Raw genomic sequence first — 13,095 nt, 5'->3', positions numbered from 1 at the left:
CACGGCCCCGCCCAGATCCCAAGAGACACACTCCCATCTAAAACCCTGCTCCCAGGTCCGCTCCACGCCTTCCCACAGGCCCCGCCCCCAGGCCCCGCCCAAGGCTCCGCCCCTCGCCTTTACGACTCGCGTTGTCCAGGCAGCGTCCTGCACACAGGCTCCGCCCGTGCCCCGCCCCTAAGTCTCAGGCCCTGCGTCGTCCAGGCCCCGCCCCGTACCACAGCTCCGCCCCCAGACCCCGCCCAGGCCCGCCCCACCCCGCCTCTCGCCCGCAGGCACCGCCCCACGAGCTCAGGCCGAGCCGCGTGTCTCCCGAGCGGCCGCGGACGTGGGCTCAGGCCTCAGGATAGCGGCCGCTCTCGGGCGTGGCGCTGGGTCGGGCTCCGAGCGGCAGAGATCCTCAAGCACAGCAGTCTCCTGTCGAGGCCGCGCAGGTAAAGGCCCCGCCCTACCCCAGAGCTTGGACACCCTGCCCCCGTCCATCCTCCTCCCTGGAATCCCGGGGGTCCCTAGGGTCTGGGGCCCGGGAGTCCCTATGTCCGATATCCGGGGTCCCCGGGGCCCGAGCCCCGCCTGCCCAGGCCCCGCGCGGCCCCGCCACTCCACGCCCAGCGCGGGCCGCGCGCCCAGGGCTTGGCTTTTCTCTTTTCTCATTTTCTCTTTTTCAAACATAATTGAAATAAAAGGCGCCCGGGCGGGTAGTTGTTCCCTATAGGACCGATAGAGAAGAGCTTTAATATTAATAATTGTCAGAGGCATTGTCACGATTAGCAAAGTGCTGAGCTTCTTCTGACAGCAGCCTAGCCCCAAGGCGATGAGACTGCTTGCCTGGTTCTCAGGCGCCGCCAACCATCACCCGTACATTCCAGTTTCTTAAGAAAGCCCTGCAGCCCCAGTCTTCCTGCTTTCCAGCCTTGAGCTGCTAGAAAGGAGTGGATTCCCATTACCGGGTGCTGTCCAAGCCATTGACTCCCCCCAAGGGTGTGCGGTGGGTGTGTCCAGGGCAGGGTGGAGGCGGTAAATCACAGGGATCCCCTCTGGTCAAGAGTGTCTGGAAGTCAGAGTGTGCCCTCAGGTCCCCAGATGAACCACGGCCAGCAATGCTGATTGCTCCTCTCTTTTAGAGCCAAAAGAGGACACCGGGCATGTGAGGGAAGAGAGTTTACATCTACGCGATGGTCCTTGCACAGCGACGACCAGGCCGTGGGGCAGCGTGTAACCTGCAGCCCTGAGTGACAGCAGCATCCTGTCTGTCCCCAGATGGTCAGCATGGGCCCAACAGGCAGGCAAAGCCCCTCCTCCCTGCCGGTCCCTGCAGGAGGGCCCTGCCTGCTCCTGCTCTTCTGCCTGAGGCTAGGTGCCTCTTGCCCACAAAACTGCCAGTGCCCTGACCACGCGGGGGCGGTGGCTGTCCACTGCAGTGCGAGGGGCCTGCAGGAGGTCCCCAGGGACATCCCCGCAGACACTGTGCTCCTGAAGCTTGATGCCAACAAGATCGCCCGCATCCCCAACGGGGCCTTCCAGCACCTGCACCAGCTGAGAGAGCTGGACCTGTCACAGAACGCCATCGAGACCATCGGCCCCGCCGCCTTTTCAGGCCTCGCCGGGGGCCTGCGGCTGCTGGACCTATCTCACAACCGCCTCCGGAGGATCCCCAAGGACGCGCTGGGCAAGCTCAGCGCCAAGATCCGCCTGGCGCACAACCCGCTGCACTGCGAGTGCGCCCTGCAAGAGGCCCTGTGGGAGCTGAAGCTGGACCCCGACTCAGTGGACGAGATCGCCTGCCACACTTCGGTGCAGGAGGAGTACGTGGGGAAGCCACTGATCCAGGCCCTGGACTCTGGCGTCAGCTTCTGCAGCGTCCACCACAAGACCACCGATGTGGCCATGCTGGTCACCATGTTCGGCTGGTTCGCCATGGTGATCACCTACGTTGTGTACTATGTGCGGCAGAACCAGGAGGATGCCAGGAGGCACCTGGAGTACCTCAAGTCCCTGCCCAGCACCCCCATGTCCAAGGACCCCACCAGCTCTGCGCCCTAGTGCCCACCCGCTTCCTGCTGCTGCCGTGGCAGATGGGACTGGCTCTGCCCCCGGTGTCCCTCAGGGAGGTGGTGACGTGGCTGCTTCTGCCCAGTGCTCCACTCCCACAGAGCATTTTCCTTCAGGTCCAGCAGTTTATCCACCTGACACACTGATGGATGCGGAAACGGGCTCAGAGAAATGGGAGGTCTGGGGCAAGAAGTGGTCCACTCAGGACGTAAAGCCAGGCAGTCCATCTAATGTGTTCCTTCCACTCTGGGAGCCTGTCCCACGGGGTGCCCATAGGGTGGACAAGCATTCAGGGACAAAAGAGGGCCTGCCTGTGAGTGAGGCTCCCCAAGGAGGTGGGGTGCAGCTTGTCAGTTGAAGGTTCGGGTCATCTACACTGTGGAGCTGGTTTGCCTCTGCTTCCCCAGTATGTCCCAAACAGATCTGACCAGACTCCCTGCAGAGCCAAGTGGTAGAGACCAGGTTTTTCTAGAGAGGTAAGTGGAACGTGTAACCTTTGAACAACTCTTGTTTATTCTCAGAGTGTTTGTTAAGAGTAACACGTACCAAATTTCAGTCCAGCGAGAAGGAAAAAAAAAAAAATCAAAACCCCCCAAAATAACTAAACCACGGAGAGAACCTGAGACAGGTCCAGCGAGGCTCACGGGAAGCCGTGTCAGCAGCCAGATAAGGGTAGCCCTGCCCGACTCCCGCCCTGCGGGCTGTGTCCCGCCAGGGAGCCCATTATCGGGGGTCGCCACGTGCCTTGCTTTTCTACTCACTGAAGCAGCTCCTTTCCAGTGGTCAAGAGCCAAAGGGAGGACCAATGTCTGATGCTTCAAGGTGGGCTGCTTCCTCTCTCCAGGAACAGGAACTCTCTCTCTCCTTCTCAGCTTTGCTGCCAGGAATCTCAGAGCGACTTTACTGCTCGGTTTTCCTATCTGATTCATGTTCAGGGTAGACCTTACCTCCACCTACGAACCCCAACTCTGTCTTTCCAGTTTTATTTTTTAACGGCCTTTTTGTATGAGTGTTTATATTTTAAACTACTTAAGATATTTTGAGGGGGAGCAAACTACGGGTACACTGCTCGTGGATCTGAGGTATAAAGGACAGGAAGGGCAAAGGTGTATGAAGGTCTGTACTGGGAAAGCGTCGCATGACTGGCCACGGAAAGCACATTTACGCGCAGATGCAGAGACGCGGTGCCCACAGCCGAGGGACCAGAAGCAGCAGCAGAAACCTGAAAAGCACATCTGAGCAAGGTCATGACTTTTTAGTTGTGGTGCGTTAAAGAAATGACCAGCAGATGCCAACCTTCGTCCACACCCCAGCGCCCCGCCTGCCCTTGCTGGGGGCACAGCAAGCACCGTGTGAACAGGGGGCTCCATGCTGAGCGTGGGGTGGGCACCTCTCTGCCCGCTGCCCACTAGGGTGCGGGATGGAGGGCAGGGCTCAGACGATGCTCCGAATGACCCCAATCCTCAGGAAACTGATGGCCTGCCCACCCTTCCGGTGACCGCTAAAGCCGAGAAGCCAGCCTGGGCGCCAGTCCACCTGTGGGACAGACGCCATGGGTGTAGGTGAGTGTGGGCCGACTGACTGGGGGACACAGGCTCCGTGGGTGAATTGGGCCCCCTCCCGCATCCATCCCGGGGTGCACACAGCGGGGAGGGGTCCTGCCACACAAGGAGCTCGTCACCCCACAGGTTTGTGGACGTGACCCTGGGTCCCTGGGTCAGGGGGAGAGAGGGAATTGAGGCCTGGATGGAGGTGGGGACAGATGCCAGGGTCCTGCTGCCTCGGCTCAGGTGCTGCAGGGGCCAGTCAGCCTGGGCACCTCCAGGCCCTTTCCTTGCTGCTCTCACCTGGAAGCAGCCCAGAACCTCATGCCCCCAGCTGCTCTTCTGGGGACACACGGGGCACATGCAGGGCTTTCCCTCACCCTTTGCTGCTGCCCGGTGCCCAGTGTCCTGCCAGCTTTCCCCCAGGTGTGGGCCTGCTGGCTCTTGTCCACACAGCTGGGAAGAGGAAGTGGGGCCAGGACTCCAGAATACCCCAGAAGGGCCCTCTCCCTCTTGTCCTGAGCCCAGCAGCAGGGGGCTACCAGGCCCTCCTGGCCTTTCTGGGCTTCTCAGCCTTCGTGCAGTCTCCTGGCAGAGGGTACCTCCCTCCCAAGACCACTAGGATCCCACCTCCAGGAGCGGAAACTCCTTCCTGCTCGCCGGAGCGCCTGTTGGCCCTGGGCTCTCCTGGGAACCCAGCCCTCCCCTCGCCCCCTGCCCCCTTGTTTCTCTGTTTGTCCCTCTCCTCCTTAAGGGACTCCTGCAGATGACACCCAGCGTCTCTTGCTGCCATGTGTGAGCCTGGACACCCCACCACCTCCATGGGCCCTCGGACTGGCCTCCCACCCCCACCTCAGTACCCTGAGCAAGCATCTGCCTGTCTCCTAGTTCTGCAGAGGCCAGGGTTCAGCCAGCCCAGTCGAGGGGACCGGGGTTGATAGTGGTGGGGACATGGCAAAGGGGGGGCCTCAGTCAGGTGGCAGGGAGGCAGCAGCCCTTGTGGGGTGTGGGTGGACCCCAGCTTTCATCACAGTCAGTCCACAAAGAGCCATCTGCATACAACCCTGCTCAGCCCTGTCCACCAAGCCCCTCCTTCCTTGGGAAGCAGCTCTTCACAGGGTCTGGGGGTCAGGGCGGGATGATTTCAGGGGAGTTTATGCGGCTGAGGATGGCATGAGCAGACTGGCCCAACAGCCACCTCAGCTGGGCCTGTCTTCCTTCTCACAGGAGTTGGGGTCTTGATTCTGGGAGGCCTAAGGGCAGAGGAAAGGGGAGGAGCAGCCCCCCGGGAGCCCGGTCCTCTTGCCCACCACTCTGGACTGGGGTGGGACTTCATGCTGGCTTGGTCCCCGGCCTCAGCATGGACAGTCCCCTTGGAAACCAGAGCCCCACCCTTGACCTTGACCCTGACCCTAGGCAGGGATCCCCACACTCGCAGCCTCCTGGTGAGCCCTGACAGTCCTCTTTGGACTTTGGGACCCCAGGCTCTCTCGGGGGGTCCAGCAGTTGGGGATGAGCAGGTGTACTGTGAGCCCACAGCAGAGCCACTGGGACACAGGCTGTCCCTGGCATGGAGCCACCTTTCCGGGACCTCTGGTGGGCACAGCAGCAATGGTGGGCACAGGCCTGGGGCACTCCCAGAGCACCGTCCTGGGGCGGCACTGTGCACCTGCCCTGCTGGCCACCTGCCTGCCCGGCACTCCCCGGGCTCCCTTGCAGCGGGTTCTCCAGGATCCTGGCCTGAGTTCTGGAGAGCAGGCCCAGTGGGCCATGGAGGGGGTGGGATGGCCTGGACTCTTGGCAGGAGCCTGTGGTGGTTACCTGGAAGCTTGGCCCCAAACCTGATTCTATTCATTGTCCTCCCCATTGTCTTTGAACCCTAAATAAACCTCTGAGCTCATGTCTGCTGGAGTGGACTCTGTTGTTGCAGCTCGGTGACCCCACCAGGTCTGACCTGCCCTCACGCCAACCTCGCCAAGTCCTGGAGCCGCCAGCCCCACGAGCTGAGCCGAGGGCTGGAAGAGCCGGGTCAGGATGGGGTGCGGTGGGTGCTGGGCTTGCCTGTACAGCTGGACTGGCTTGTGATGGCCAGTTGTCAGGCTTTAGGAATTTTGTGAGCCAGCTGACGTCATGATGGAGGCTTGAGGTTGCCTACGGGAGAGTCTACTTCAAGGCCCTTGACAGCAGCTACAACCAGGATCCTCCCTCCTGCCCAGGGAGGCTGCTGGCACTGCTTCTGGGGTCCCTCGGGAGCACCATGGGCACCCAGCAAGCAGGTTCTACTTTCTTATCATCCCTACTTCAGGCTGGTTCTGAGGGAACAGTGGCCCTAAAGACATCCAGGCCCCGGTCCTGGGAGCCTGCGAAGATCAGGGATGGGCAGCAGCGAGGAGTGTGGGGGGTGCAGGTGCCCAGGAAGCTGGGAGAGGCCAGGACGGGGTGTTCTCTGGAGCCTCTGGGAGGAAGTGGCCCCACATACCTTGGTTTAGCCCAGGAAGACCCATGTCAGCCTCTGACCTCCAGAATTTTGAGAAAACAAATTCGTGCTGTTTAGGCTGCTGAATGTGGGTCCTTTGTTACAGCAGCTTCTCAAACAGTCTCCCCAGTTTGAGAGCGGCCAGTGTGCCCAGAGCAGACGGCCAGTCTCACCCTGCTCATCCTCACTGAGCCCTGCTCCTTGGGGTCAGCGGGTGCTCTCTGCCTTACACGGGTGGCCAGGAGTGACCTCAGGAACTCACCTCACACGTTGGCCAGAAGGCACCCTCCAGATGAAGGGCCTAAGTTTGGGGGCTGCAGCGGGACGGGAAGTCAGTCTGCCAGCCTCCATGGCCCCCCGCCCCCCAACACCACACACATGCCCACCGTGCACCTACGCTGTGCAAACATGCACACACACTCCTGAACACATGCTGGGGAGGGAGGGCAGGACTTGTCAGCCCCTAACCTGGGGCCCTGGGGGCAGATGTGGGGACTTCCTGAGTGCAGGCTGGGGGTAGGGGCGGGGTCAAGAGGAGGAGGCCATGTGTCAGGAGGGAAAGCTCTTCAGGGGGCAGCAGCTTGGACCCAGCTTGGAGGAAGGGCCTCTGGGTGGGCGCCCAGTCCAGAGTGTGTGAAGGTAGGCTGGGCATGGCGGGGCTGTACATGGGGGGGCCACCGTAGTGGGGGGGCCACTACGGAGAACGTGCTGACTGACGGGGTGAGGTCCAGTCTCAGCAGTGGCCAAGCCACACAGCCTTGTAGGAACCGTGTGTGGAAATCAGCACTCAGGCCCCAGAGGGCACTCTGGGCAGGCTGCCTGCTGGGAGGGGGCAGTGGCTGCGAAGGCATGTGGGCGGCGGGTACTGCCAGGCAGGGCGCCTCAGGGAATTCCCACCAGGCCCTGGCACGGTCGGTAATACTTCTATTTTCAGACAAGAAACCCAAGATTCCAAGGTCCAGGGAAAGAAATGACAGACACAGGAGTTGGCTTGTGGGCAGAGTGGAGCTGGAATCCAGGCCTTCTGACACCCAGGCCTGGAAGTTCTCACTTGGGCCCTGGAGTGTTGTCAAAACAAAGAAGCGAATCCTGGGTTTCGCCCTGGTTTGGAGAAGGGCCAGAGTCAGCGGCCTTGCGGGTCCCCTCCCTGCCGGCAGCTGCGCTGGCCAGGAGAGGGGAAGCCCCTGCTGGGACCCAGGCCTGCCAGGGTCTACATCTGTACCCGTGGTGACAGCACTGGCCACAGAGGGCACTGCGGGGGTAGCTTTGCAGTCAGAAGCAGCCCTGTGCCCATCTGGGGTTCTGTGCAAAGGGAGACTGGGAGACAGTTCCCCAGAGAGACAAGCCCATGGCTGACCTTCCCTGTGAGACCAGCAGCTGTCAGAGGAGAGGGGCCTTCGGAGGAAGGGCTGCGGAAGCAGGCTTTGCAGAGAGATGCAGGGAGAGGGGCCGCTGGGCTGGGAGCTGACTCAGGAGCCCACGTTAGCAGCCGACCCTCCCTAATGGACGGGGCAGCCAAGGCCTGGAGCACTGAAAGGACTTTCCCAAGGCTGTCGAGCTGCTGAACGCTCAGTGGGGCTGTGACCAGGTTGCCGGGCAGCAGTGGACGGCAGAGAGACGTCCAGGAGATGCCTATGAGGCCTCCACAGCCGGGCAGTGACATGGGAGCAGTTAAGATGCTGAGAAAACCCTGAAGGAAAATGCATTTATGTCAAGACTCCATGACCACAGTCGCCAGACTAGCAGGTATGTAGTTCTCAGAACAGAGGACGCTGAACTGTCTGTCTGTCACCTGTTGAAAGTCCCTTATCTCATCAAGTCACATCGGCTCCCAGCACCCAGTCAGCCTGGGGCAGAGAGCCCATGAGAATGCTCACCCTGTCTTTGTACCGTCCCTGCTTCACGCCGCCCCACCCCCCACTCACTCAGACCCTCAGCAGGTCAGCAATGAGGCCCGGAGACTTCTCTGGGCAGGGTAACCTCCGTGCTGGAATTCTCTCAGGGGCCTGTCTTCTGAAATGGTGTGCAGAGTGGGCACTCAGGCCGCTTGGCACAGCTCCAAGCTGCTGCCCCTGCCAGGCCCCACCAGGGCAGCCCCTTCACCCACATGGGTGAGCTGGAGGGGCTCCCCTTGGGTGGGCACCCACCATTCTGCTCCCCAGAGCACTTAGGACCCTGCTGCTCAGCTCAGCTGGCATTCCCCTGCACCCACCTCTGGCACCAGCCAGAGTGGACTTTGCTTGGCTGGAAGGCCTGGGTCCTGCTGTCCCTGCAAGATGGTCACCAGCCGTGGAGAGTGGCGCTGCCAGAGGGCAGCCCTGCGCACGGTCAGACAGGCCCAGTTCCCCGCCAGGCTCCCCGGGCGTAGTGTTCTCCCAGGGACCACTGGATCAAGCACCAACCTCCCGTCCTTGCCCCGGGCTGAGAAGTCACCTTGGAATCAGAGCCAGTCAGTCTGGGTGTCACAGTGATCAGGACGTCAAGAGTGAGGTTTTCCACACCAGTAACTTGTAAACAGAACTGCTTCGCTTAGATTTTAACTGTTTAGCAGCCCCAGGAGAAGGAGAAGGACCCGCGCAGGTCCTGGTCACCGCAGCCGGCCCTGGAGTGCCTGTGGCTGTGACGTGGCTTGCGGCACTGTGGGTGCAACTCACCAATTTAAGTCTGTTTTGCACCGTTTGGTGGAAGGGAAGGCACAGGGAGCAATTCAGAGAGAGGGCAGGTGAAGAAGACTCCACTGCCCACTGCAGCCTTAGAGGTGGAGGAAGTACTGAGACCCCAGGATGTGGGCACTTCTAGAAGCTGGAAAAGGAGGGAACATTCACTCCTGGAGCCCTAGAAGGAACCAGCCCTGCCCTCACCTTGACTTTGGCCCAGTGACACCTGGGAGGGACCCCTGACTCCAGGACTGCGAGGCAGTGCAGTCCCTGTTGTTTTAGGCCACTGAGTGCGTGATAATTCTGTCCCAGAGACACAAGCCTAAGGCGGGGGCTTCTGTGGTTTTGTAAACACACAAGTGGTGCTGGTCTGCTGTCCTCTCTCCACGGAAATGAAGTAAGACAGGTAGGGTGGGCTCAGATTCTTATATGCCTTTAATGGTCAAATGAGCTCACAAAGTTCTCGTGCTGATTCTAGTAGGTTCTATCAACAGAGAGACTGTCCACGGGGCATCACCCTTTGTCTTTCTCACATCCTGTCTCTCTGCCCTTTGCTCTCACCACAGAGGCCAGGACTGGCTGGACTTTGATATACAAACAGTGGTGCCACCAGGCTGCTGGGCACATCCATGATTATCATCTGAGGGCTCGAGGGTCCCGTGCTAAATACCCCGCGGGCAGCTGGTCTGAGAGCTTCTTTGTTATTATGGGAATTATAGACGTGGAAGTGGGTCCCCAAGCTGGAGAACCGCTTGGAGGAATGTTACAAAGCGCAGCCATCACTTACCCAATGGCCCCTGCTCCCAGATGTTTTCCAAGGGAAATAAACACCTGCGCACACAAATTATCCAGTGATGTTTATAGCAGCCCCAAACAGAAACAACCCCACAGCAGATAAATAGGAAGGGCGATGGGCTATTGATACGACGGACTGAAGCCACGAGCAAATGGCAAAAAGCTGCAAAGAAAGCAGAGAGCCTGCAGGTGCGACAGCTCGTATGAGTGTCAGAAGCGCTAAGCTGAGAGACGGACACAGACAGTGCCCTTCACGGTGCCATGGGAGCGATGCCGGTGGCGGGCAGGGCTTCTGGAGACAGAAAGCAGATCATGTGTGTGTGTGTGTGTGTGTGTGTGCGAGGGGGTGACCGGAAGGGGCACAGGAGACTCCTGGGGGGTGGAAATGCTCCTGGCTTTGTTGAGGGTGGTTCCGCATATGTACAATTAGCAAAACTCATTGAATAGAGCCCTTAAGGTTGGTGCATTTTTAATTATATAAAATTAAATAAATCAAAATTAAGCAAAGATAAGGGCCTTTAACAAATTTAAAAATAACATTCGAGTCATGAAAAGAGCCACAGACTCTCTGAGATGCCCTTTTTCTTCCTTTGCGTTTGCTCTTTTGTTGCTGGCATAGCCGATGGTTTCAAGGGCTCTCCTAATATTGACCATCTTTCTGTCAGAGGAGAAACCATCTTTGGGTATTAGGTGTTACTGATGACTTTGATTCACTAGCATGTGGTTTAAACCAGTAAATCTACCATCAAAAATGAGACAGGCTCAACATTTTATTTCCAATGGGATTTTAGGTCCAACTTTGTTCAGGAAAACTGGTGGGCAGATGACAAGGATGAGGGGCTGCTGTTGTCCACTCATGGGTCCAGGAGCTGTGCTGGGGCCACAGGACACCCATGTCACATTGCCCAGGCATCGCCTGAGGGAGGTGGGTCCTCGAGGGACCAAGGTTGAAGGGATTCAGTAACTGGCTAAGTTAAAACCGTGAGTGAAAGAACTGAGGTGGTAACTCCTCTCAGTCTGATAGGAAAGCCATTCTTTTCATAATCCTGTTGGAATGGATCTTTTCAGCAGTGCACACCTGGAGCCCTGCTCTGGGATGTGGGGTGGGAGCCCCTGGAGCACCTGCTCCTTGGAGGGGGGAGGGGCTCAGAACCCCTGCTCTGTGGAGCGGGGAGGGAGCTGGGAGCCCGTCCTCCATGGAGAGGGGAGGGGCCTGGGAACCCCTGGAGCACCTGCTCTGAAGTTCCAGAGGAGGAGTGGACGTGAATGAGTTAACAAACATGAGCATCTGGATTTCTGCAGATGCTGCTCAGTGAGGTATGCAGGTGGAGAGAGAAGGGAGTGTTCTGTGCACTCGTAGGGTGTGGTGGACCGGCTCTGGTCATGAGCCTGGGAGGTCTCTCTGAGGGATGATGGAGCTAAGGACAGGCAGGTCAGCCTGAGGAAGGAATGGGCTGGGTGGGACAGGGGAGGCAGCCGGGCGGTCGTGCAGCGCCTGGAGGTCACCTGGGACTCTGGGTTCTAGCCACTGGAGAGTTTAAGTGTGGCCGGGACTGTGTGGTCACGTGTGCGGCTCCGGCCCGGGCAGCTGGTGCACAGTGGACACTTCAAGTGTGAGCAGATACCATGGCCGCCCAGACCCTCGGGCAGCACCAAGCTTCAGCTCTGAGCCTGAATTGCCCAGACACGGCTCCCATCCAGAAGGGATGTGCATGTGTGTGCAGTTGTGTAGGAGCTTGTGAGTGTGTCAGCATGTGTGGGGGATGTGTGAATGTGTGGGGCTGTGTGTGTGTGTGTGTGGCAGAGGCTGGGGCTTTGTTGCTGGTGGTGAGATTAAGAACATTAATGCCTACAGGAATCGTCCAGCAACCCCAAGGCAGGTCTGCTGACCATGGTGAAGTTTTGCCAGCAATTTACCACAAGATAGTTTTGCCAGCAATTCTGCCCTGACAGATTGAGAAGTAGGTAAAGTCCGGTCTGATGGGGCTGATGGAAGAGGTGCGCGTCACACATCTGGTCACCCTTCTGCTGGATGGGGTTTCAGGGAGGGGAGCCCTGAAGGCAAGGAGAAGGTGCAAAAAACTGCCACAGACGGTACTTCTCCAGGAAATCAGAAGGAACTTCAAAGAAAAGCAATTTGTGCAAAGATGTGGTGTTTATCACAGAAAAGGCTGTTGATCTTTGTGGTTTAACAAAAGATGATCAGTCCAGCAAATTCCTGGATGTTCCTGTGAAGAAAGCAACATTGTTGTCAAAACAACAAGGATGTGGCCACATCACAGAGCGTGCTAACTCCTGGGAGCCGCACGCGCCTTGGGAATGACACGGGACAGACGCTCAAGAGCTGACTTGAAAAGATATAAATACTGGCATGCTCTCTGCGGTCACTCCCCCTAACTCAAACAGCTCTTGATTGGTGCGTTCTCTTTCCACCCACCAGAGCAGAGATAGGATACTGTCGGAGCCGCAGTGGCCCTGCTTGGCCAGGACAAAGCCCCGAGCAGGCACAGGAGGTGGTTGCTCCCTGCGTGTTGCTGGTGTGCTGGTGACGTCAGTGTCTGTGGTCTGCCTCCTCCCTCCCCGGGCGCCAGCTGGACGTCTGGACCACCCCAGGGGGAGAGGAGCTGCGTAGGTGGGTGCCTGGGGAGTGTGGACAGTACCCATGGGCCCCTCTCCTATGGACAAACCCGGGAATGGGACCGAACACAGCTGTCCTGACTCCCAGGCACCTTGGCCCATTTGGGCATTTTGTTCTTGGGGGGTGGGTGGGGGGCTTTCCAGGGAAACCGTGTGTAGAGAGAGATCCTGGCAGGATTGGTTCAGGGGCTTGTGGAGGCTGCTGATCCCCAGATCTGCCTGGTGGAAACCCAGGTAGCCGATGGGCAGTGCCAGGTCTAATGTGGCCTCCTGGGGAGACCCTGTGCTCAGGGAGGCCCCCACACCACAGAGGGTGATCCCTTTACCCAGAGCCCATGGATTTAATGTTCATGTCACCAGACACACAAGAGCCAACCGTCCCAGGCATGGAGATGGGTCTCAGGGGCCCGCTGTGCTCTTGGCCCAGATGGCCTCCCCTCTCCTTGAGGGTTGCCTGCCTCTGGGGGCACTTCTGGGCACACCTGCAGAAGGAGTATTTGACATGACATGCCATGGACCCTAGCCCCCAGCCAACCCTGCCTGTGGCTGCATGCCTCCAAGCCCTGGACCCTGCTGTTCCCTCTCACAGCTGCTCAGGCCTGGCCTCAGATCCAGTTAGAATCAGAACCCTCAGCAGACCCCACACCACTCTCAGGGAGGGTGGGCGACTGAGTGTCAGAATCCAAATAGGGTGCCCACTTGAATCTGAACCTCAGATAAACACCAAATACCCCTTTACTCTATGTTCTATGCAATATTAGGGTTACATAATTTTAAAAAAAGCGTTGATTCAGTTCAGTTCAGTCACTCAGTGGTGTCCGACTCTTTGCGACCCTATGAATAGCAGCACACCAGGCCTCCCTGTCCATCACCAACTCCCAGAGTTCACTCAAACTCATGTGCATCTAGTCAGTGATGCCATCAGCCATCTCAT

At 58.7% G+C, this 13,095-nt stretch overlaps 1 protein-coding gene across 1 annotated transcript; it reads left to right on the top strand.

Annotated features, from left to right (window-relative positions):
• Positions 1-273: 273 nt before the first annotated feature.
• LRRC3 (leucine rich repeat containing 3) lies at positions 274-5,496 on the top strand. The gene is made up of 2 exons (XM_010834890.1): positions 274-434; positions 1,125-5,496. Exon 2 carries the CDS (start codon positions 1,261-1,263, stop codon positions 2,041-2,043), a length of 783 nt encoding a protein of 260 aa, XP_010833192.1. The 5' UTR covers positions 274-434; positions 1,125-1,260; the 3' UTR covers positions 2,044-5,496.
• Positions 5,497-13,095: the final 7,599 nt, after the last annotated feature.

Source organism: Bison bison, unplaced genomic scaffold (assembly GCF_000754665.1).
Source record: "Bison bison bison isolate TAMUID 2011002044 unplaced genomic scaffold, Bison_UMD1.0 scf7180017864037, whole genome shotgun sequence".
NCBI lineage: Eukaryota > Metazoa > Chordata > Mammalia > Artiodactyla > Bovidae > Bison > Bison bison.
This window is presented reverse-complemented; position numbering and strand designations above follow the sequence as displayed.

What these genes read in the sequence shown, in the direction of transcription:
- LRRC3 (XM_010834890.1), top strand. Translation starts at nt 1,261, where the DNA reads ATGGTCAGCATGGGCCCAACAGGCAGGCAAAGCCCCTCCTCCCTGCCG.